The following is a 22,265-nucleotide window of genomic DNA, read 5'->3' on the forward strand; positions in this document are numbered from 1 at the left end:
TTTTTCCACTTCTTCCATGTACAAATTGGCCACGATGGGTGAAACTGGGGAGCCCATGGCACACCCATGTTTCTGCCTGTAGAACTGACCCTTGTATGTGAAGTAGGTGGAATGAAGACACAGTTCCAAAAGCAAACACACTTGGTCGATGCTGAGAGTGGTCCTGTTGCTGAGGTTGGTGTCATCCTGTAACCTCTTACGGACTACCTCCAGCGCTTCCATGACTGGGATGCAAGTGAAGAGAGATGTAACATTGTACGAGACCATGGTTTCATCTGCCTCCATGATGACATCTCTCACCTTCTCAATAAAATCCAGGGTGTTCTGGATGTGGTGTTCAGAGCTGCCCACCAGCGGGTTGAGGATCAAAGCCAGAAACTTGGAGATGTTATAGGTGACCGAGTTGATCGTGCTGACAATCGGTCTTAAAGGTGCACCCTGTTTATGTATTTTTGGTAAACCATACAGGCTTGGTGTAGATTCCCCTGGGTATAGCCTGTGGTATGAGGTCCGGTCAATAGCCTTGTCTTGTTCTAACTGCTTCAGACAGTCTATCACCCTCTTCCTGTAGCCATTTCCTGGGTCTCATTTCAGGGGCTCAAAAATATTTTCATCACTGAGTAGTGACAAAATTTTCTCATGATAGTCTTTCTGGTTTAGCAATACTGTGCACCTACCCTTGTCTGCCAGAAGGATGATAATGTTGTTATGTTGTGATTGCAGCCATTCACCAACTCTCTGTGAATGGTACTCATGGCCATTGATCAGTGGTCTTTGATCAGTGGGTTTTGATCAGTGGATTTTGATCAATGATCATGAGAATTTGCATAATTATGATTAAGGAACTGACCTCCCAGCCCATCGTTCCTTCAGTGGGTTGGTTTCAGTCATTATGCAAATGCACTGTTTATACGATTTGGGGAAACCTGCAGTCAGCTGAGACTGAAGAAGTCACCTGGATGAGTGACGAAACGTTTCTCCCACAAAACGCTACGTCCAGATGAACAGAATCAACTATTGGAGAGTTACTTTCCTGGATGATTGAGAATGCATCAAGACACCTGTAACTCTGTCATCGTTGTTTCATAAAAAATACATAAACATGGCACATAGAGTTACATTTTTAAGATTGTCTGAAACCTTCATTTTCCTTTATTTGATATACACTGGCAAATGAGGCTTCAATTCTAGCATTTGTCCAACAGTATAAATATTTTTATAGGATAAAACAGGATAAAATTTTTATTTTTATCTTTTTGTATTTTCATTTTAAGACGTCTGACCAAAAGCATGATATTTACATTATTTTTACTATCTGCACAATCTCATACACACGCACACCTTCATACATCAAGTTACTTTTTGCACAATGCTGTTTTTTTGCACAACCCACTGACATTGGTGCGCTTTTCTATTGCACTGTTGTATCTGCACTGCCTTGTGTCTGTATAGTTCTGTTCTGCCTGGTGTTGCACTGGGGTTTTTTGCAATTTTTGCACACTTGAACTTTATGTAGTCCCGTGTTGATTGCCTGTTATATGTAGCACCATGGTCTTGGAGGAACATTGTCTCGCTTTATTGTGTACTGTACCACTGCACATGGTTGAAATGACAATAAAGCCACCTGACTTGACTTGTCTAATTAGTTAAAATTTGACATGAACTGTATGCAAGGGTTTAAATAGACTGCTATAGTGTGGAAATAAATTCCAAGTTAATTTCCACAAAAAAAAAAAAAAAATACCCTAAGCCTGACTTTAAAGACAATGTGACAACAATGAAACTCTTTAAAAGGAGTCAAGTTTCTGGTTATCATTTTGGTTGGCGATAATTTTCTGAACATTTTATAAATAAATAAGGTACAATTGAGAGGAGGAGGAAAGACGATAAAAGATAAAGATAATAACCTACAGTTAATCGACACTTCTGATTTGTAGTCTATCAACATAGATTGTTACAAAGTCTTCCTTGCCTCAAACATTCAATCAGCAGTTGGTTTAACATAAATCTTGAGTGTCAGTCCAGGATATGCATAAGTTCAAAAGAAGAAGAGGAGTTTAATCTAAACAAACACCTTGTTCTGATGGGAGCCAGGGTCACACCAAGTTTTCAAAACCACAGGCCCTGTATAATTGCCTTCATGCTCAAGCCTCTGCCAATAAAAATACCCAGCAGTTACTTGGAGCAGCAGCAAATGTAGTTCATCTCAGTAGCTTTTGTTGCATTGCCACTGCAGATTCCCCCAGCATCCCCTTTTGATCCCAGTGCCAGAAAAAGACATAAACACTAATTCATATAAATGCCACTGTTATTCAGACCATCAAAGTTAGCATGGATTCTGTGTGACAGTTAAACATGTAAAAGTGAGCTTAATCCTCAAGATATGAAAAGAAAATTATTCCTCTATAATGAATTGTTGTGTATCAACCTTTCTGTCTGGGGTTTGTTGCCTCTTTTACAACTATTTCAGATTCACAATTAGTTTATTTATTTGGTTCAACACATCTAGCCATAGTAGAGATGGTAGATATTTACACACACTTGCCCATAAAAATGTCCTGCATGCAGACCATCTCATGAAATAAGCAGCAACTCACTCACCAACTGTCTGATAATCTAGCAGCTGGTAAAGTGCGCATGTGACTCAGCGAAAAGGTTTCTATCATTTTAGATATAACACATTCCACCTACTTCTTCTCCTCCAGTGCCTTCTGACAAAACTACTACAACTATATTATACTGGCAAATGTATGAAATGTGCTCGGGAGATTGATACCAGCTGACAAACAAAATCTGTCATACAATTCATGAAATATTAAATAAATTATTCTTTTTACACATTTTACCTGCAGTGTTATGTGTTACATGTTCAGCTGCTCAAACAAGATGCACGAAAATGAAAAGATCTTTCAAAATTTTAAACTATTCATTATTAAACATGTGAAAATTTAAAATATCGAATTTTTTTTCATAAATTAATGACAAAAGCAAATTAATGTTTAATTTTCATCATACTTTTGTTTGTTTGTTGTTGTTTTTTTTTTTTTACCATTGTGATGAATATTTTCTTCAGTGTGCTGCATAATAAAAATCTGTGAGGATCAGTACTATGGTGTTCAGTTCTCAGCTTGAAGGTCACGTCTGTCTTTCAAATAAGGGCCAGAGGGCACAGAGTCTTGGACAGCAAGACACATCCAAAGGGAGTTACCACACATAATGGGCTCTAACACCCGCTGCTGAGAGAACGGGAGTATTTGCTTTATTGACTGACCTTGCACCCTCTTATTCCCTGCAGGACAGACATTGATTGTGTATGATCTGTTCTGGCACCCGAGCATCTTGTTGACTGACGCCAGGTTAAAGAAGCAATTAAAATGTATGTTATCTTAAGCTGATAATTATTAGTATATGCCATCCTTAACCCCAGAGCCACAAGGGGGTCATTTGACCCATTGGCGACTTAAAAATTGTGCAACTCTGTTGAATTAAAACCCCACGATCTCACTTTTAATGGTGTTTCCCAAAATGAGGTTATTGGTCAAATGCTGAAATTTGAGTTGTGCAAGATCAAAAGAAGAAAAAATGTGGCCACTACCTAGAACCTCCATGTACATCAGGTTGACCCCATAAAAACCCCATAATGTAAAACCGCTACCACTGTTGACTAGCAACATGATTATTTACACACATTTTGATGTGATTTATAAATAAATACATACAGTTAGGCTAAGGGTGGGATTTGAGCGAGAGTGGAGCGAGGTAGTGCGAAACATGTGGAAATCTGCACAAGCTAGCTGTTTTGAGCAGCGGGGGAACTGGAGCTGATCTGCACAGTCTAGAGTGTCTTTAACTAATCAGAATAAATGAAAGGTGTGAATTCCAGAGCAGAACAACCAAATGGGTTGGACTGAGAAGAGTTGAAGAGGAGGTCAAGAATTGCAGACAGAGGTGTAGCCATGTGGACGCTGGATGAAAGACTGCAGGTTTAGTGATCAAAATTCTACTCACATAGTGCATTGTTGAATTCTTACACATATTGGCATATTGCTTGGCTTTGTGCTGCTACAGTGTCTTTGTGATGCCATAATAAAAAGAGCTGTTTCTTGAACCATCACATAGAGGAAAGAAATGAAATTATTCATCCAACACATATAACAGATGTTGGAATCCTTAAAATCACAGTAACTTAAAATAAAATAAAGGTGTGCCTATAAACTTGTGCATGTACATGCCTGCTTCTAAGTAAAATCACTGTGACTGACGGAAGATCAAACACTTGATTACTGACTTAATGTATTTGACCTATGTTCAGTTAATTATTTGTTTAGTTACAGTCTTACGCTCGTTCTTGTTGCTTTCCAGTTCCTATGTACATCTGCACCTCTGTAATGTTTCCTTTGTTGAAAGTAAGTTTCTTTGGATTAGTTTTTCTTTATCATCTTATGGCCTTTTGCTGTATTGCACCTTGGCTACTTCAGTTGCCGTTTGTTTGGTGTCTTTGTTTAATTTAGTTCCATTAAGGTTTATCATCTTCTTGCATCCTGTCCACATGTCTCTTTGTCCTTTTTGGGTTGAACTGAAATTCCCTTAAAGCCCTGTTTCTTTTGTAAGATCAATTCTTAGCAGCTTGGGCCATGTAGAAAAAGTTGATAAAGATAGTGTGTGTGCAGACATTGATTACAAAAAGCTGTACTGCTCTTGGATTCCTTGAAAATGACAGCAGTTGCTCTTGATTTATGGGGAATATTCAGATACTTGACAACATTTTCCGACAGCTTTCCAAACTAATGCAGCACCAGAAGTACTGACTGAATATCTGCATTAGCATGGAAAATAAAAAAAAAATAGCCTTTGGATTTTGTAATATAAAAACACCTTCAACTACATCTGAGAAAGCTTTAAAAAGCAAACAGCAAGTTCAGCAGATTTGACAAGAAGGATAAGGAGCATGATAGATTACATTGAGAAAACAGCACAGCTCAGAAATCTATTGAAATGCATCAGCCACTGGATTTATAAATACGAATGTAAATTAATTTTATTCTTTTCATGGAAGCAGAAGTAACAATAATGTGTACGGTATGTATTTCACATGCTTCAGTTGTATTACATGCTGTTAAGGCTTTTTTCTTACTTTCTCACAGAAAACTAATTAATTCAAAGATTTCATTCAATTTCAGACCAATATTATTTTTATTCATTTGTTTTTTTTTCTGCCCTGCTCTGATTTGCTTTCCTGGGCTAGTTCCATAAAATAGATTAAGAAACTCTGTGTTGATTAACTGTGAGATGAGAAAATTATTTTTTTGTTTTAGAACAAATGATCAGACTAAATTAAACAACCCCCTGTATGTTCAAAGTAAGTTAAGCACATGTGTGGGGAATTAAAAAAAAAAAAGCCATTGTCAGCGGTAGTTTGATCCTAGGATTCACCATGGTAACCTGTGAATAAAGATCAGTCTCCATCATTTTAATCCAGCAGAGTGAGAAATATGAATGTAGGTCAGTATGGATAATGATGTACATCTTGTAGACAATTTGCAGTTAAACTCAGTAATCCAGATTTTAGATACTTCTAGTGGAAAAGATGTCTAAATTCAAACTTGAAATTTTTGATATCTATGATATTTATCAAAATGTTAATTGACAATATTTAACACTTTACCCACCAGACAACTGTTCTGAACTTGTCACTCAGGTTTCATGAATCATTTAACTTCATTAGTTACACCGGTCCAGCTGATCTCTAATCAGCATGGTAGCAACTCAACCCAGTTAGGCATGCAGTCGTGGTCAAAATGATCTGTTCAGAATGGGGTGGAACGGTGATTAAAGTGTCTTTGAAAATGGCATGGTGGCTGGTGTCCAGTGAGGTTGTCTGAGTATTTCTATTTTAGAAAGTACTGATCTACTGGGATTTTCCCAAGCAAACAATCTCTAGGGTGTACAGAGAACGCTCTAAAAAGAGAAAACATACAGTGAGATGAGATTCTCTGGGGAAAATGCCTTGTTTGTGCCAGAAGCCAGAGGAGAATGGACATACTCCTTTGAGCTAAGAGGAAGGCAACAGTAACTTAAATAACCCCTTGTTGCAAAAATGGCCTCCAGAGGAGCATCTCTGAAGAGCCAACCTTGAAGCAGATAAGCTACAGTAACAGAAAACCACACCACATGACACTACTGCCAAGTAAGAACAGGAAAAGGAGGATTCGTTGGTCTGATGAATCTCAATTTCTCCTGCAACATTCAAATAGTAGGATCAAAATTTAGTGTAAACAACATGCTGTTGGTGTGAGGATTATTTCTTAGCAGACTTTGACCTCTTAAATCAATTAAGCATCGTTTAAACATTAGACCTTACCTTAGCACCATATTCATCACCTTCTAAGCACAGTGTAACCATCTTCTGATGGCTGCTTATGCCAAATAACACACCATGTCGCAAAGCTCAAACCATCTCAAACTGATTCCTTGAACATCAAAATGATTTCACTGCACTTAAATGGCCTCCACAGTCACCAGATCTCAATGCAAAAGAGTTCCTTTGGGATGTGGTAGAATGGAAGATTTCGATGGTTGATGTGCAGCTGGCAAATCTGCAGCAAGTGGCACGATACCACTTTTTTATGTCCGATACCGATGCCGATATCATAAATTTGGATATGGGTGTCGGGGGGTTCCCGGAGGCATCTTCCTTGGGGGGCTCAACCCGGGGTAGCGGTCATGTCCGGTTAGGGGCTCTGTTGGCTCTCAGGTGACTGTTTCCTCGTGGCTGCGTGCAGCGGGGCTAGGGGAGGGTCTGTGCTGACGGACGTGGGTTACTGAACTGGTAGCCTGGCTGCCCCTGGGTGGGTCCGGGATGGGCGTGAGGTTCTGGGGGAGCTCCGTCTGTGGGATGGGGTCCTGGCCGGGCCTCGGGGGCTTGGGTCCTGGTTGGTGTGTTGCCGGAGTTGTGGGCGGGTGGGTGCATGGGGGCCCAGCCCTGGCGCAGGGTGCCAGGGTGCAGGGTGCCGCCGGTGCGTTGAGCCACCTGAGGGGCTCTTCAACTGGTGGGGGAGATTGTCACATCTTGCAGGAGCTTTCCTCTCTTCAGGAACTCTCTCTGCAGGAAGGGGAGATACAGGAGAGGTGGAGGAAGATCTCAGCCTGGGCGTCTATTGTCTTATGTAGTCTGGAAGATGAGTGGATGGTGGGGTGGGTGCAGTTTTCTCTGTGGTGGGGTTGGGTGGACTGTCCCGGGCTCTGTGGGGCCGGGGGGCGCTGCTGCACTGGGCCCCAGTCTGGATGGGCCTGGGCCCCCTTCCCCTGGCGGGTCGCGGAGTATGGGGGTGCCTACTGGGGTCAGCGGGGGAGCTGGCCCCAGGGAGGGGTCACTTGCCCCTCCCTTCCTTCCCTCCCCATCTCCAGCTGCCTCCCTCTTCCCGCTCCACCACAACCACCCACACATGCAGGGCCTTGGAGTAGGGGTATGTTACCAGGGTGCAGAGGAGGCTACCCCCCCCCCCCCCCTGTCCCCTTCTGGCTGCCTCTGCCTCAATTTTATCCCACAACTTAGACATTCACATTACTCACACTCTCATTACACATACATATAGGATCTTGGGGGTGGGCACGATACACGGAGTCCAAGTTACCATCAGGGTGTACACCCCACCCCTGGCGTCGTTGCCCACCACTTACCTGCTGCTCTCTGGCAGGTAGCTCCATGCCCTCCTGGGTTTTAAATGCACCTTAGAGCACACATGCATCAGCACTACAATGAGCGGGTGGAGGGAGGTTTGGAGTCTTCTCTCACCCCCGTTCTCTGCGGCCTGCTGGAGCGGGGGGGCTAGGAGGAGGAGTTGGCCGTCCGACTGCGGTCTGGAGTGTGGGGCCTCCCTGCTGCTGCGGAGTCGGTGCGGTCTGCCTCTCCCCACCGCAGGGAGAAGGGTAACACCACCTGGGTCTGGGTGCAGTTCCCCCCTCCAGGGGCAAGGGTACCTAGACCCGGTTCGTAGAGTACGCTTGGGGAGTGTGATCGTGTGTACAGCGTCTCTTTATGTCTGTCTCCACGTTGGGTGAGTGTTGAGTGAGTGCATATGAGAGCATGAGGGTGGGAATGGATGTTTGTGTCTGTGTGTGCCTGTATGTCTGTCTCTATATGTCAGGTTGGGTATCAGACGCCACCTCTCTGGGGACATCTCAGGCCCTCCAAGGTTTGGAGGCCTATCTCCCCCCACCACCACTTCCCCTGCCAGTGGCGGACTCCCTCAGACATCAGTGCGTTGGTGGTTCTTTGTGTCTGGGGATGGGCGTCCAGGTACACACCGGCTCACTCCTTGGCGGCCGCTTATCGGGCCCTGGAGCCTGGGGCTCGCTCGGGCCACTTCGGAGGTGGGGTGCCCCCGGCCTCTCGGCCTGGGGCTCGGTCACTCAGGTACAGCTGGCTGCCGGCGGAGCTCACGGGCGCGTCACTGCAACTCCCCCTGGCTTCTGCTCCGCGGCTGCTGAGTGAACCCTCATCTGGGACTCTCCTCAGCTCTCTCTGGGATAGTGGCGCGGCTGCCCCTCTGTTGGTCTTCCTTGGTCTCTTGTGTCCTGGGGGCCTCTGGGTGTCTGGAGTTTTGATCTGGGGTATATTAGACTTAATAGACTTGGTCTAGAACGTAATATTAAATAAATTCTAACAACAGATTATCAAGCTTAAACGTGCTGCTGTTGTTCAGCCGCTGGTTTCCTCTTTCTGGTGCAAAGTGGGCCAAAAACAAAGAAGAGAGACGGACTCGCGGCAGAAAAGCCGATCAGCTCATCATTAATCAGTTTCATGACTGAAGTAGCAGCAGGAGAGGGAAGGAGAGAGAAGAGGCAGCTGCTCCATATATCGGTTGTTTAGCTTAACGTGGGAATGCTTTACAAACATTCAGAGATGAACTTACACACTTGCTTTACTTCTCTCTGGGATAACTTCCTCTGAGATGAAATGCCGGTTTGGTAGCGAGGCTACAAATACACACAGCTGCTCTATCATGTGAGCACACTGCTCCTACGTGCTACGTTTATGGGCCGAGTTACGCCGTGTCGCAAGTTTTGTGAGGTGCTTTTTTGATATTTAATGGATCGGATTACATTTTTTATTTCTCTCCGATATCCGATCCAGTAATTTACGTCAGTATCGGACCGATACCGATACGTAATATCGGATCGGTCCATCTCTAGTTACTATCGCACCAATATGGACCAGTATATCTCAGGAATATTTACAGCACCTTATTGAGTCTATGCCATAAAAGATTAAGGCTGTCCTGAGGGAAAGGACATTAACCTGCTACTAGAAAGGGGAACCTAAAAGTGACTGATAAGTGTATAGAAAAAGAAAGGGGAGAACATTTTGATTTCAATACTACAGCATAACATAAAAAAAAATTGTTTGCTGGAGTTATCTGTCAATGGCAAGGATTGTGTTAATAATTGGATATCAATGTGTGAACTCAATGCAGCAAAAAATTCTGTTAGAAAACATTCAGAATATCTGAATATCTGAGTTTTCACTAAAGCTGCATTCTGGAAAAGACTTCCTAAATTGAGGCCTGCTGATTACTCTCCCAAAACAGTTGGATCAATAGTGGTTGCTTTAGAGAGGGACACGATTGTTTGAGGAATCGAACTCGAGAGGAGTGAACAGTGTTGCCAACCTAGCGACTTTGTCGCTATATTTAGCGAGTTTTCAGACCCCTTTTTTTCTAAAAAAAAAGTCGCTAAAAAAGACGTGAAAGCGCGTATCGCTTTTACTCTCAACAAGCAGCGGGTGCTGTAACGCAGTCAGTTCTTCTTTTACTCTTATGCTGTTTTGTGGATCACAAGGTTTAAAACTACTTATAAACACACACACAAAGTAACTCCACCAGAGTGCCTGTTTCGGGTCACTTTTGCCGGTCCAAGCCCGGGTAAAGGAACAGGGTTGGAATTGTGACATTAAAAAAAACAATAATTGCTAAAAGAAATTAATTTGTAGTTCTAAATAAACTCTAAATGCATTTAGGACGTTTTTTACTCACTTTATGTCTCTTCCACAATGTTATTTCTCTCTCCAACAACATAGGTTACAATTAGATTAGCATGACCAATTATGCAAATTAAGCAATGATGTCATTTAGCGACTTCCAGCGACTTTTAGGACAACCAATAGCGATTTTCCTTACTGAGGAGTTGGCAACACTGGCAGTGAAGTGTTAACTAGCTCCACACTTCTTTATGTTGGTACATAAAACCACATAAAAAGTTGTTAAATATATTTTTGGTCTTTCAGTACAAGTGTCAAGAGCAGAAACCTCTAGAATTGGGCCACACTAAATCAAACCAAATAAATCTCCCAACAATAAGCATAATGTATATATCTAAATATAGTATTGTGTTGAATTAACCCATTAACATTGGAGCAGATATTTGAGATCTTGGCAGGGGAAAAATATATATTGTCGTTATTTAGTAACATTAAAATACTTTAAAACATTTAATTTGCAGTTTCTTTTAAGTAAGATTTTACTGACATTCAATAATTCTTTATAAACACCACATCTAATATAAAGAAACGATAACATTTGGTAAGTGCAAGAATAGTATTTGCAAAAAAACAAATAGATAATAAATAAACTGGGCCAACATGACATACCAACATGCTACTGTAAGTTTCCTTGGGCCATTTTTAAGTAGAGATCTGTAGTCCAAATTGTTCCCGATTCACCCAAAAAAAGGAACTGCATCTGCTGAACACCTGCATGAACTGACATTTTTAATTCTTTATAACAGGAAAAGCACAGGAGTACCTAACATTAATAATGGCCCTGTGCCATGTGTGTGTCCCACCAAGCCTGCTGAATAACCAAGGCCTTTCAACCAGCATAGCTGAATGGATTGCAGACATTTTAATGTTAATAGCTACACCTGTATTTTTCCAGCTATAACATGTCAAAATATCTACTGTGAAAATGGCCTATTGTGTAAAGACTGCAATTACTTCACTGCACTGTTCCAGTCATCTCAGTAGAGCTTCAAATCCTGTGAGAGTCGGTCCAAGAGCAGCAGCATCTAACATTAGACTTTGTATTTCTATTTGCAATATACTATGCACATGCATTTTTTTCTCATTTGAGAAAAAAAAACAAACGTCTATTAGGACTTCAGCTGACAATATAATGGCTCATAGCACATCAGTAAATACACTATTCTGAACATTCTTCTTTCTTTCTTCGCTCTCTCTCATTCTTCTATCTATACTGCATTTCACTTTTTTATTCTAATAAGCTTATTAACATATAGTATTGTTATTTTTAAAGCCGAGAAAAACTCACACTTTCAAATCTGCTATAAACAGGTGTTTTTCTACACTTTCAATTCCAGGTGCAACTGCACACAAAATCTCATGATGGCATGTTATCAGCCAAGGGCAAAATACCAACCTTCTCACACTCTGCCTGTCTCAGAGACAAGCTGTGGAATTGTTGAGGTGCACCAGAGTGGAGGCCAATATCACACAGCCACGACGAGAGAGAAGATGCCTCCTGACATACCTGGCTATTCAAGTATTTCCTGTCCCATATCCTAAACATCTGAAATCTAAAAACACACTTTCCAGCTGAATGAATGAAGCTTGCAGAGGGGATACTGATCACAGCAGGAAAAAAAAAGTGAAAAGACAATGAAGCTTTGTGTTAAAAATTGTGTTAGTTAATCACTGAAGTGTGTTTTCCCATGTACTTTCATAATGTTTGTGTGTCATACTTTCATTTCAGTTGCTAGATTGGGAACCTGAGCATTTTACAAAGTTTGAAAAACAGATGTCTCATTAGTAAAATCTTGCACGATTCAAGATTCATTCAAGATTGCTAGACTCATTCCACATCTCATGAGAAGCAATTTTATGAACAACTACCCAGCCAAAATTTAATAGCCTACATTATCTGACAAATGATGCAGTAGTAAATGTGCGTGTATGTGTCTCTACATTTCTGGAGATTTATCTTGATTACTATAATAACTACATCCATTACGTTCATTGCTAAGTATTCAGTAATAAACAACATTTTATTTTTATTGACCGGAGCTTCTATTTTATTCTATTGACCTGATTCTGTAAGGGAAAAATATCTGTAATTATTAGATATTATCTTTCAAGAATATGTATGTCTTGGAAAATGTCTTTGTTTACATCAAAGTGATGTAATGACAGACTCTCTTCATCACTAGCAATTAAAAGGATTTGATTTCATACAATAACAGTGCACAATTATTTCTGGTGAATAATGACTGTAAATCATTTAAAAATATAAAAACAATGTTTCCCAGAATTTTCACAAATTTCAAACATACTTTTCTATTTTGGTTTTACGGAAAAATCAGGTGAAAAATCTATTTAATGAATTTTTGAATAAGACTGTAACATCACAGGACAATTGAAGCCCTGTGAATACTTTCTGGATGCACTGAATATATAGTAAGAATCACCAGAATTGTAGCCAGATTATTGGAATCAGCAGAATGAGAGATCCATAGAGATCTATAGAAATGACTCCTATGCAAAGATATCATCTTGCTCATCGTTTTCATCTGCTCTCATCATGACAAACCTGGCTGGTGTTGAGTGGCTGAGCACGTTCCAGTAAGTAAGGGCAATCTAAGACACTGGGGCCAGGACTGATTTTAGCTGACACTTGTAGTCCAGTAATTCTGCATCATCTTTCCTGTAGCTAATCTCTTTGTCACCTTTAATGCTGAAGCGGCCAGATTTTTCCATATTCTGCATGGCTGGTAACTCAATTATATGAGGTGCCGTAAGGGACATTATTACTGAAAAGCTCTCACACACACTACTGAAATGCTCTCACACACACTACTGAAACGCTCTCACACACACTACTGAAATTTTACCTCTCACACACACTACTGAAATGCTCTCACACACACTACTGAAACGCTCTCACACACACTACTGAAACGCTCTCACACACACTACTGAAATTTTACCTCTCACACACACTACTGAAACGCTCTCACACACACTACTGAAACGCTCTCACACACACTACTGAAATTTTACCTCTCACACACACTACTGAAATGCTCTCACACACACTACTGAAACGCTCTCACACACACTACTGAAATTTTACCTCTCACACACACTACTGAAACGCTCTCACACACACTACTGAAATGCTCTCACACACACTACTGAAATGCTCTCACACACACTACTGAAACGCTCTCACACACACTACTGAAACGCTCTCACACACACTAATGAAATGCTCTCACACACACTACTGAAATGCTCTCACACACACTACTGAAACGCTCTCACACACACTACTGAAATGCTCTCACACACACTACTGAAACGCTCTCACACACACTACTGAAACGCTCTCACACACACTACTGAAATTTTACCTCTCACACACACTACTGAAACGCTCTCACACACACTACTGAAACGCTCTCACACACACTACTGAAATGCTCTCACACACACTACTGAAACGCTCTCACACACACTACTGAAACGCTCTCACACACACTACTGAAATTTTACCTCTCACACACACTACTGAAACGCTCTCACACACACTACTGAAACGCTCTCACACACACTACTGAAACGCTCTCACACACACTAATGAAAACCAAGAGGATTTCAATTGAACAGGAAGGCATTTTAGCTGCACAGGAAGGTGAGGAAAAACAAATAACACATTAATGCACAGCTAACACCGCGGTGACGTCTACAACAGTCTGTTAGAGGTATAATTGAAAAATATTTTGCCTTCATCAGTGACTATCCAAACATTGTTGTAGGGTAGCAGCCTATTGCAACAAGTCGGGGCATCCTGGCTATGCTAGCTGCCCGTATAATCTGGAAAGACTGTGTCTGACAGTACCTCATCTACAATGAAATTACATCAGATCCTTGTCATTTTTTACATACTTTCTTTGTTTTTTGAGGTGAGAACCAATGAAGAAGATGTTGAAAGATTTTTTACTTGTGCTCTGCAATGTATTGGGGCGCTCCAAAATGAAAATTCGGACAATATCAGACAAGAGCGGCTTTATAGAGAGCTAGATGATCATACACGAACTCTATCAGAATTTCTTGCTGCTGTATCTCGATATGATCCCAATAATAGGGTTGCCACCAACCTACTACAATCCTTGTATAGATGCTTTTGCAGCTTGCTACATGAATATGATGCTAGACAGAGATCTGCTTATGTGACCCACAGATTGTTACCCCCAACCACCTTGAGTGGTCATCCAGGTCGGCCACGATACACTATATCTGCTGAACAGATTTCTCACTTTGTTTCCATTGGTATGACATGGCAGAGAATTGCATCATGCTTTGGAATAAGTCGAAGAACCCTGTACAGACACAGACAAACTTTGGGAGTTGAGCCATTAAGCTATGTGGATATTTCAAATCAAGAACTGAATGGCCTTGTGACGGATATCCTACAGAACACTCCAAATGCAGGGGAAGTATACATTCTTGGAAGTCTGAGATCTCGTGGCTTAAGAGTTCAACGTTGGAGGGTCAGACAAAGTCTACAGGAAGTGGATCCTATTGGACGTGCATTTAGACGTCGTCATGCGATAAGGCGAAGGATCTATAGTGTTCAGGCCCCCAACCACTTATGGTAAGTTCACTGGTTTGAAACAAATGATCAGGCCTTGTGTTTAAAAGTATTAACACAATACATCAAAATTAATGGTCCTTCATTCAAAACATTACTGAAGTTAATCTATATGATCAGCATAAGATAATAATAATAAAAAAATAACAATAACCAAAAAAACTGAAATTGATATAAGTATGTTAAATATTTGGGGGATTCATAGTACATCAATTTAGATGTTGTCTAATGTATATACTGTTGAGTTGTTTAATCCTTTATTTTACATCACAATTTTAATCTCTAACATCAATTGTGCCAGGTAAACGTAGTGTGGAAAAAGACATTTTATGCCACTGTGTGTATGTGTGTGCACGTGTGTGTGTGTGTGTGTGTGTGTGTGTGAGAGACAGAGGTGTGCTGTTGTTGAAGTAAATGTACAAAATGAAACCTCTAGTTTTTGTTTAAGTACAGGGTCAGGAATTCACTACTAAATAATATGAACAAACATGTGGAACTGTAGTAATGCTTTCTGATCTCTCAACAGGCATTTTGACGGCAACCACAAATTGATTAGATGGCGCTTGGTCCTGCATGGCTGTGTTGATGGCTTCAGCCGAACTATCATATACTTACGTTGCTTATCCAATAACAGAGCCTCAAGTGTCTTGTCATTATTTTTGGATGGAATACAAAACTTTGGTTTGCCCTTAAGGGTCAGGTGTGATCATGGTATGGAAAATATACAGGTTGCTCGTTTTATGTTACAGAGAAGAGGAGTAGGCAGTGTTATTACAGGTGTTTCAGTACATAACCAAAGAATTGAAAGACTGTGGGCAGAACTCAACAGAGTTGTATCAAGACACTTTATAAATATCTTTAACTTTATGGAAGAACAGGGTATGTTGGATTCACTGAATGAGCTACATCTTTTTTGTCTGCATTATGTTTATTTGCCAAGGATTGAAAGAGCATTAACAGAATTTGTCAATCAGTGGAACAACCATGGTCTCTCTACACAAGGAGGACAGACCCCTCTTCAGCTGTGGCATACAGGTGTCACAAACAATGTGGGAATCCTGTCGTTTATAAATGACATTTTTCATGTTGATAACTATTATGGCGTTGATGAAGAAGGGCCATTACCAGAACTTCAAACAAACAATAATGTCAATATTCCAGCTATTGACATCAACATAAATGAGACTGCAATGAACATAATTCAACAAGTGAATCCATTAGAAAATGATGGAAATCATGGAATAGATGTGTTTTCTTCACTTTTACACCTTCTACATTAAATAAAATATTTTGCAAAAAATAAAAAAAAGATATATAAAAAAAACATTTCAGAAAACATATGTGATCGAAACTAACATATTGAAACCATTTTCTTTAAAATGATAAAATGACAGCTCTGTTGTCAAACAGAAACTGACACAGGCAGAAGAATAAACAGACACAAAGACAACCAAATCAAAAACCGATGGACATACACATGAAATGAGTAAAGTGACACAAATTTTGTATATTCAAACTCAACAATCTAAATTAACTTCTGACGTGCTGTTAAACAATTGGTATCTACCTGTATGAATCCTGAAGAACAATCACTTCTTGTCAAATTGATGTCTTAAAACATCAATTTGACTGAAGCAGGTAAATTTGGAAATATTAAAACCTTAACAAGTTAATACTCAATACTCACTTTGAATCAAAAGAGAGACCAATACAAAAGAGAAACACGCAAACTCCTCCAGCATAATGTGTTCATACCCTGCCAAAGCCGTAAGTGTTACCTAATGCAAAATCAAACTTCTCCTTGAACAGCTGGTATGAAACATGCAGTGGCAGCCTAATGCAGTTAACACACGTGTTGGCAAGAGGGAAAATTGGTGTAGAAGAGAAGTCATCGTCTCCTCTATGAATGAACTCAATCGAGGGTGCTGGGGAAAAGCCAATAGGTGGCACCGCAGTTGCTCCAGTTGCAAAGGCCAATATCTTCTGTAATTTGGAAGGTCCTTCTTCTTCTGCATAAAACAGAGAAGGAAAAAAGTGTTAAAAGGTTATTTCATTTGGCCAACATAAATTGTCAGTGAGTACAAATCTAAAGCAAGAATCTTAATGACTGTTATTGCAATGACTATAGAGCATGCTTTTCATCTTTCAATAGTCTCAAAGAACTATGTAAAAATGTTACTACAACCAAGAGGGTAATGTGGTGTTATTGTTATATGAGTATGTTATTTAAAATAAAGATTTCAGAAATGCTAACCTATAAATCGTTACATCTATTTATTGTGCACTAAAGTGACAATTACCTTCTGCATCTTGGAGATAGTCTCTCCAGAAGGTAACAACTGTCTCCTCAGCAGCTCTTCTGTTGCTTCCTTCTGGAGATAGATGAATGTTGAAAAGATCATCCACCTGGTCAGCAGTCAGCATATGTGGCTCATAGCAGAACAGAGGGCGAAAACTGTCTGGATGCCTCCTCATTTTATCGAGAACCCCAAGAGTTTTCAGACCTTCACAAAATCTGGATAAACAGCACAAAGAAATTTTATTCAATAATTCTGCAATTTCATGCTTCTAAGTTAATTGTATATTATCAATTTGGCACAATCAGTTATACTAGGTTATTAACTGGCCATTTTGATTAATAGGTAAGATTTTTATCACATTTTAATTAATCTGAAAAACACAGAATACCAAAATACCTTTGAAATGGACCTTGAACCCTGTGGATGACCTGAAACATGACAATATCATGTACCAGCAGATCCCTGTCTCTTAGTGAACGCATAGGCCTCAGGCATCCTGCATTGGCCAAGTAATCAAGCAGAGGTTCTTTTGACTTTTCAAGGTCCTCAAGGGTTGTACTTTGAGATATCTAGCATCACAAAGAGCAGAGGAAGGGCTTGTTATGGAAGTTACTCAGTAGTCTTATAACCTATTAGAAGGAACCCAGCCACCAGTGGTCTACACAATCACAATATGCCCGCGCGTACATTGGACTACACATATTTTTTTAATATGTTTACAATGTGCTTAAAAAATGATAAAATATACTCTTTCGTCTACCCTTATCTACTGAATCTTAGTTTAATATAGCAGCAAAATATAAAAACTTGGCATTCAGCAATGGCCAGACTGATCCGGATAAACATTCCCTACAAAAGAAAACTGGAACACAAACTATTTTCAATTCACTATAAGATTTATAAAATAAACATATAGAGACCTTTTGGACTTTTTCAAAGAGTTCCAGGTCAGCTATGTCTTCCAGGGCTGGATTTGCTGAATTTCCAACCAGAAGGGAAAATACTGTTGGTGACAGAAAGTTAGGTGGTGGACCACCATGTACCAAGCTCACTGCAATGGCTCTCCCAGAGATGTAGTACCAGTCCCCTCTGAGAGCTGCAAAGCAACAGAATAAAAGGAAAAGCAAAATTGTCAGTAATGTTGCCTGTAAAAATAAATATCAGTTAAACAGTTCCCACTATTAATCTTAGAAAAATAGGTAATTACCAGTACTGTCAAGAGCCAAGTTCTTGCAGTTTTCTTTCCCCTCAAACATGGCTGACCTGGCAATGGTGTCCATCAATAGTCTCAAGAATTCCCTCCTTGGCCCACCTAAATCAACCCCTTCCTCATTTTTCCCCATATCATCTGAGAATTTCACACAGATCATCAAGTTGGGATCATAAGATAGCCTTTGAAAACCACGCAAGGCTCCCTCCCACACAGCAGAGCGATTTATATTAAATTTGCACTGCTGTTTTGTGCTAATTTTGCTTGATAGTTCCAGCAGTATCTCTTGAACAGGGACTTTTTCTGCACTAAAAAAAGAAAATAAAACAGAAAATAAAATATATCAGCCATGTAGTCATGTTACAGAATTTGAGAATATGTGTCACACTGATCATAGAGAGTTAAAGCTTTAAAGGTTTATATTGATTTGACAATTCTGGAAAGCCCAAATTATGTCTCAAACTCAAATTCTGTATGTTTGTTACTCACATCTGATTCTCCAAGCTCGCAATTATAGCTTGATTTAAATCCTCATCATCTGAAGAATCGCCAGAAAGCGATGCCACGAGAGTTAAATATGAAGAATAATCTTCATCATTAACGCTCATGGCAGGGATGTCTTCACTTCTTGCATTGAAATCTCTGCTGTGACTGCTTGTGCTAGGTTTGTCATCACTTCTTGCCATGTAGCCTTCATCACAAATGCTGTTCCCATCACTTCCTTGCTTTGCTCGTTGCCTTTTACCAACACTCCTTCGAATACAGTTGGTCCCAGTATCATCTTCTTCATCACTGCTAGTGCCAGGGTTATCACCTTTAACATGACTTCTTAACCTTGTAGTGACTTGGCTGCTCATGTCTTGTTGGATTTTTGAACTATCAACTTCAAAACAATCATTGTCACTGTCCTTATCAGTTGCACAACTGCTTAATGCTGATTTGGAGCTGATGTGGGAAGGATCTTTGTCTTCATCTGATTCACTCTTCAACAGAAAAAGACCAAAAACATATATCAAAAGCAAGTAATTATAGCTTATCTTAAAAAGATTAAAATAAGAAATATCCATATTGATTGCTCCCAAACACTTGTTTTAAATAAATATATTCTATTTTGTTAGAAGCCCAATTGTTGACATGTTTTTTCCCAAATCATGATTACTTTTCATTCTTTTAGTAACTTACTAAAAGTGTCCTTGATGGCCTTACATAGAGGGCTTTGGTTTTAAAAACCTTTAGGATCAGCATCCCATTCAGCTCCTGACCAACTTGGAGCTTTGGAGACACCAGCTTATTGCCACAAGCCATTAGAAACTCGAGGCTACAAAAAATAAATAGGGACAACAGCAATTGCTAATTAGTTAAATATTTTAAGTATTAGTTAAATATTTTATTATATATTGTTCTGTTTGTGTGTATGCTTTTATGACTTAAATTCTACTGGTATAGTCATATGTTTTTATAATGATGAATGATATTTTAAACTTCTTTACTTTGGTATATTATCTTTAAATACAAGTCATTACATGAATACACACAGTAACAATAAACAATAGTATTTTACCTGACATCCTCTGGAAGGCGTTCACCAAAGCTTTCCTTGAGGTGTTTCACGACAGTTTGGTTGTCCCAGGTCTTCTGGAATTCAAAAGCACTGAGGATGTGCCCATGTTTGTGTAACCATAATTTCGAACCTTGTTTGCACACTACTCCCCATGATGGAGTTGGAAGTAGTATAACATCTTTGTTGAAATGGTCATGCTGCTGGGCCATAGCTCTGAAATATAAATATTAGATACCATAAACAACAGCAAGTGATAACTAATAATACTGAGATGCAGACAGCAGAACACTATCCAAACCCCTACACAGAATGCTTTCATAGACAAAATTGTTGTAGTTAGGCAAACATAAGGGTTAATTTTATATACTTTTTTTTATACTTTTCCGAGAATACGTGCTTCTTTTGTGGTTCGGACTCCTTCTGACATTTCTTTGGAGGTGGAGGAAAACCAAAGTAATTGCTTAAAGGAGCTTCTTCGACATCTTTAAGAGTTCTAAACAAATGTCTGTCCTCCTCCAGAAAATCCTATGTACGCAAACACGCGTTGCAACTTCTTATCTTGTGCGTGTCTTTTGTTTTGACAGCGAATGCGCACCTGCGGACCACTTATGTGCAGCCCTGGTTATTTAGCTCGTCATTGCAGCCACAGAAATTATTTTGTCCATGAAACCATAAAGCTGCACTTTCTTTTTGCCTTATAGTCTGATTTGTCATAACTTTTCCGTTTTGTGGTAAGTTTTTCTTTGGCTGTCACTTCTTCACCCTGACCTGTCTTATTTGGCTCAGCAGAACTAAAATATAAATCCTGCTGCTTTTACACACACACACACACACATAACGCTCAGCGATTCTCTGCGCAATCAACCTCTCACATGTTTAAGCTGCGGGAGATTTCACTTGTCATGTTTGCATAGTAAGCTAACGATTGATAAGACGATGTCAGAGGAATTGGTGCGCAAATTATCATCACTCACCAGTCAGTACTGTTGCTCTCTATACACAGTTGCATAACACATAATTGCAAAGTGAAAGCAAAAAACAAGCGCAAATTCAAACGCGATTTCAATATGTCACATATTGACAGTGGCTCACCGATGCCAATGACATAATTACCCAGCTACATTTCCGAAAGAATGCAAAAGCATAGACATATATTTTTCCTTCCTACGATAGCCCGACGGGCAGGGCAGAGATAGATTTTGGTAGCCTGGAAAAATCGCTAGCCCCAGGACGTCGGGCTAGCGATTTTGCGAGCCCTGCAGTATATTATTAAATATCAGACTATTACATATGGCCCCATTTCAGGCAAGTGAATACAAACTCATTAAACTTTGTAACTACCTTTTTCTTCTGGTGCCTGATGTCCAGCTGCCGAAGCATTGCCGAGTTTGATAACGTGGTGCAGGTGCACATTCTCTCCTGACTGTAGATGTCGCTGGCATGGGCAAGCTGCTACGTTGACGTGAGGGAAAGAGGGATGTTAAGTGACTATCCAGTCCGTCCACACTGGTACTTGCAACAGGTTGCTGCCCCACGACTGTGGCATTTGACAAAGTTCTGATGGTCTCTGCTGAGGATAATATACTGTTGAGTAATGCGGCTGCTTCACTTAGGCTACTAGTAGGTTGCTGAGTAGACATCTGTGTAGTGGTTTGAAGTGTACCACTTTTTCCTTCACTTTCCTGGTCTGGACACAACTTCCTGTTCATCTAAAACTCCTTCCTGTTCAACTGAAATGCCTTCCTGTTTAACTGAAACGCCTTCCTGTTTAACTGAAACGCCTTCCTGTTTAACTGAAATGCCTTCCTGTTCAACTGAAACGCCTTCCTGTTTAACTGAAATGCCTTCCTGTTCAACTGAAACGCCTTCCTGTTTAACTGAAATGCCTTCCTGTTCAACTGAAATGCCTTGGATTTTCAGTAGTGTGTGTGAGAGCGTTTCAGTAGTGTGTGTGAGAGGTAAAATTTCAGTAGTGTGTGTGAGAGCGTTTCAGTAGTGTGTGTGAGAGCATTTCAGTAGTGTGTGTGAGAGCGTTTCAGTAGTGTGTGTGAGAGCGTTTCAGTAGTGTGTGAGAGAGCATTTCAGTAGTGTGTGTGAGAGCGTTTCAGTAGTGTGTGTGAGAGGTAAAATTTCACTAGTGTGTGTGAGAGCATTTCAGTAGTGTGTGTGAGAGCGTTTCAGTAGTGTGTGTGAGAGCGTTTCAGTAGTGTGTGTGAGAGCGTTTCAGTAGTGTGTGTGAGAGGTAAAATTTCAGTAGTGTGTGTGAGAGCGTTTCAGTAGTGTGTGTGAGAGCGTTTCAGTAGTGTGTGTGAGAGCGTTTCAGTAGTGTGTGAGAGAGCATTTCAGTAGTGTGTGTGAGAGCGTTTCAGTAGTGTGTGTGAGAGGTAAAATTTCACTAGTGTGTGTGAGAGCATTTCAGTTGTGTGTGTGAGAGCGTTTTAGTAGTGTGTGTGAGAGCTAAAATTTCAGTAGTGTGTGTGAGAGCGTTTCAGTAGTGTGTGTGAGAGCGTTTCAGTAGTGTGTGTGAG

The 22,265-nt window shown here is 40.3% G+C and overlaps 2 protein-coding genes across 2 annotated transcripts in view; one reads left to right on the top strand and one right to left on the bottom strand.

Annotated features, from left to right (window-relative positions):
- LOC147338251 (uncharacterized) overlaps positions 1-16,985 on the top strand; it is a 65,833-nt gene extending 48,848 nt beyond the window's left edge. The window contains exon 2 of the mRNA XM_086309458.1: positions 15,193-16,985. Coding sequence (XP_086165584.1) covers positions 15,193-15,946 — 754 coding nt within the window. The 3' untranslated portion in view covers positions 15,947-16,985. The remainder of the gene's footprint in view (positions 1-15,192) is intronic.
- On the bottom strand, positions 15,361-21,478 carry LOC147338252 (uncharacterized). Its single transcript, XM_086260196.1, has 9 exons — positions 21,079-21,478; positions 19,738-19,950; positions 19,359-19,494; positions 18,666-19,159; positions 18,174-18,484; positions 17,887-18,062; positions 17,363-17,535; positions 16,967-17,181; positions 15,361-16,675 (listed from the first exon to the last, which is right to left on the bottom strand). Exons 1-9 carry the CDS (start codon positions 21,444-21,446, stop codon positions 16,416-16,418), a joined length of 2,346 nt encoding a protein of 781 aa, XP_086116322.1. The 5' UTR covers positions 21,447-21,478; the 3' UTR covers positions 15,361-16,415.
- Positions 21,479-22,265: the final 787 nt, after the last annotated feature.

The sequence above is a fragment of the Aulonocara sp. 'chitande type north' Nkhata Bay genome, linkage group LG2, assembly GCF_057382095.1.
Source record: "Aulonocara sp. 'chitande type north' Nkhata Bay isolate Kocher_YH1m ecotype deep benthic linkage group LG2, A_spYH_male_GT1.1, whole genome shotgun sequence".
In the NCBI taxonomy this organism is placed as follows: domain Eukaryota; kingdom Metazoa; phylum Chordata; class Actinopteri; order Cichliformes; family Cichlidae; genus Aulonocara; species Aulonocara sp. 'chitande type north' Nkhata Bay.

Bases quoted from the DNA above. Each gene is read 5' to 3' on its own strand.
- LOC147338252 (XM_086260196.1), bottom strand. From the start codon at position 21,446: ATGAACAGGAAGTTGTGTCCAGACCAGGAAAGTGAAGGAAAAAGTGGT. The intron at 19,951-21,078 runs GTAGTTACAAAG...TTTATATTTCAG, and splicing joins TCAGGCACCAGAAGAAAAAG to AGCTATGGCCCAGCAGCATG. The intron at 18,063-18,173 runs GTAATTACCTAT...GTTGCTTTGCAG, and splicing joins CTTGGCTCTTGACAGTACTG to CTCTCAGAGGGGACTGGTAC.